The sequence below is a fragment of the Crocuta crocuta genome, unplaced genomic scaffold, assembly GCF_008692635.1.
Source record: "Crocuta crocuta isolate KB4526 unplaced genomic scaffold, BGI_CrCroc_1.0 scaffold30, whole genome shotgun sequence".
Lineage (NCBI taxonomy): Eukaryota > Metazoa > Chordata > Mammalia > Carnivora > Hyaenidae > Crocuta > Crocuta crocuta.
In genome coordinates, this window is record NW_027528345.1 from 13,089,298 (window position 1) to 13,090,766 (window position 1,469).

At 61.6% G+C, this 1,469-nt stretch overlaps 1 protein-coding gene across 2 annotated transcripts in view; it reads right to left on the reverse strand.

The window, feature by feature from the left end:
* Positions 1 to 1,469, reverse strand: part of RARG (retinoic acid receptor gamma) — a 19,302-nt gene that overhangs the window by 8,082 nt on the left and 9,751 nt on the right. Inside the window, exon 1 of one of the 2 annotated variants that reach the window (XM_077753472.1) lies at positions 1,111 to 1,296. The exons of the other annotated variant lie outside the window; for it this stretch is intronic. Coding sequence (XP_077609598.1) covers positions 1,111 to 1,261 — 151 coding nt within the window. The 5' untranslated portion in view covers positions 1,262 to 1,296. Of the gene's footprint in view, positions 1 to 1,110; positions 1,297 to 1,469 lie in introns of those variants that run through there. 2 annotated transcript variants of the gene reach the window in all.

Consider the following 1,469-nt stretch of genomic DNA (forward strand, 5'->3'; position numbering starts at 1 on the left):
GCTACCAGCGCGGTCCCAGCCCCGGGTAAATTTGGGGGGTGTTCCCGGCTCCCCTCCCGGCTCCTCCCCACGCCCACCCCCGCCAGGCACTTCGGCCCAGGCTTCAAAGCCGCCTCTCATCTGGACTTCATTTTTACTGCCTCTCAGTCCCCAGCTTTTTATTACCGCTCTGGAAAGGGGTTCCAGGGCCCCAGGCCTGGCATCTCCCATTTCACAGAGAGGGGAAGATGGATATTTGGGGACCCAGTAGTCCTCCTCTCCCTGCCGCTGCCTCCGCCAGCCCACCCCCCACCCCTGCCATAAACAGGCTTTGCTTTAAACTTTGCGCTTCCTACTGAAGTTGTGTGTCTTGGAGCCCTAGGAACAAGTCATCTCTTTGCATACAATCCTATACACATTACCAAACAGTGCTTTTTAGGATGGGGGAGGGGGCGTCAGAGCCCAGCCTTCTCCTGGTTGTGCGCACAACCCGGTCCACCCCGCACGAGGAACACACAGGATGCACCCTCGAACGCAGCACTTTCCAAAACCGCCCCCGCAGCCACGCAAGGGCACACGCCTTCCCGGCCTCACGCCACAAACATCCCTACATAGGGCCGTGCGGACCTGCCAACGCCGTCGGAGGGCGACACTGCGTGGGGAGACCCCCTACACTCAAACCGCCTACGCAAGGCGCTGCACACTCCAGGGATTCACACGCTCTGCAAGTATTTTTTTTAAGCTCCCAACTTCCCACAAGGACTCTACTAACGCCACCCACGGTCCTGGGTGCCATATCCCTCCGGGGCCACGGACCTGCGGGCACAAGCTACCAATAACCCCTCGGTCTCTCCCTATCCCCTAGAATTCTGGAGTGGCATCAACCGCAGCTCCTACCTAAACACCCACCATAAAAACCACACACACTCCAAACACTAATGCACACACCCAAAGGAGTCGCTGAAGTCCCCACGTTTAAAGGGCCAGTACCTCTCTTTCCTACACACCCGCCCCTGACACAGAGAGGGTGAGAATCTCCGCTGGCACCCCAGTTCCACCTTTTACACACGGAAAGGGTGAGCCGCTGCCTTTCCTGCACCCCACCCCCCAGCCCTGGGCTCTGGTACCTACATTGCAGACTGGCGGGTTGCGGCCAGGCAAAAGACTCAAATCCGGCGAAACAGGAGCTGCCCGTGGCTCTGCGCAGCAAACCGGCCCCGGGCCCCGACGCCCCGTACAGCCGTCGCGGACCCGGGGCAAACGTTTCCATGCAGTCGTACATCGCGACCCGGCTTGGAGGGAAGCTGGGTGCTAGGAACACCAAGGACCCGCAGCCGATTCCCCCTCCTCCCCCGGCGGCGCCCCGCTCCTGGAGGGGGGGAGGGGGAAGGCTAGCATAGGGCGCCAGGCTGCATGGGGGGTAAGGGGTGGGCGGGGAAGAGGGGGATCCCCAGCAGGGGAAAGGGACTGGGCGGGGCGCAAAGCCAGGG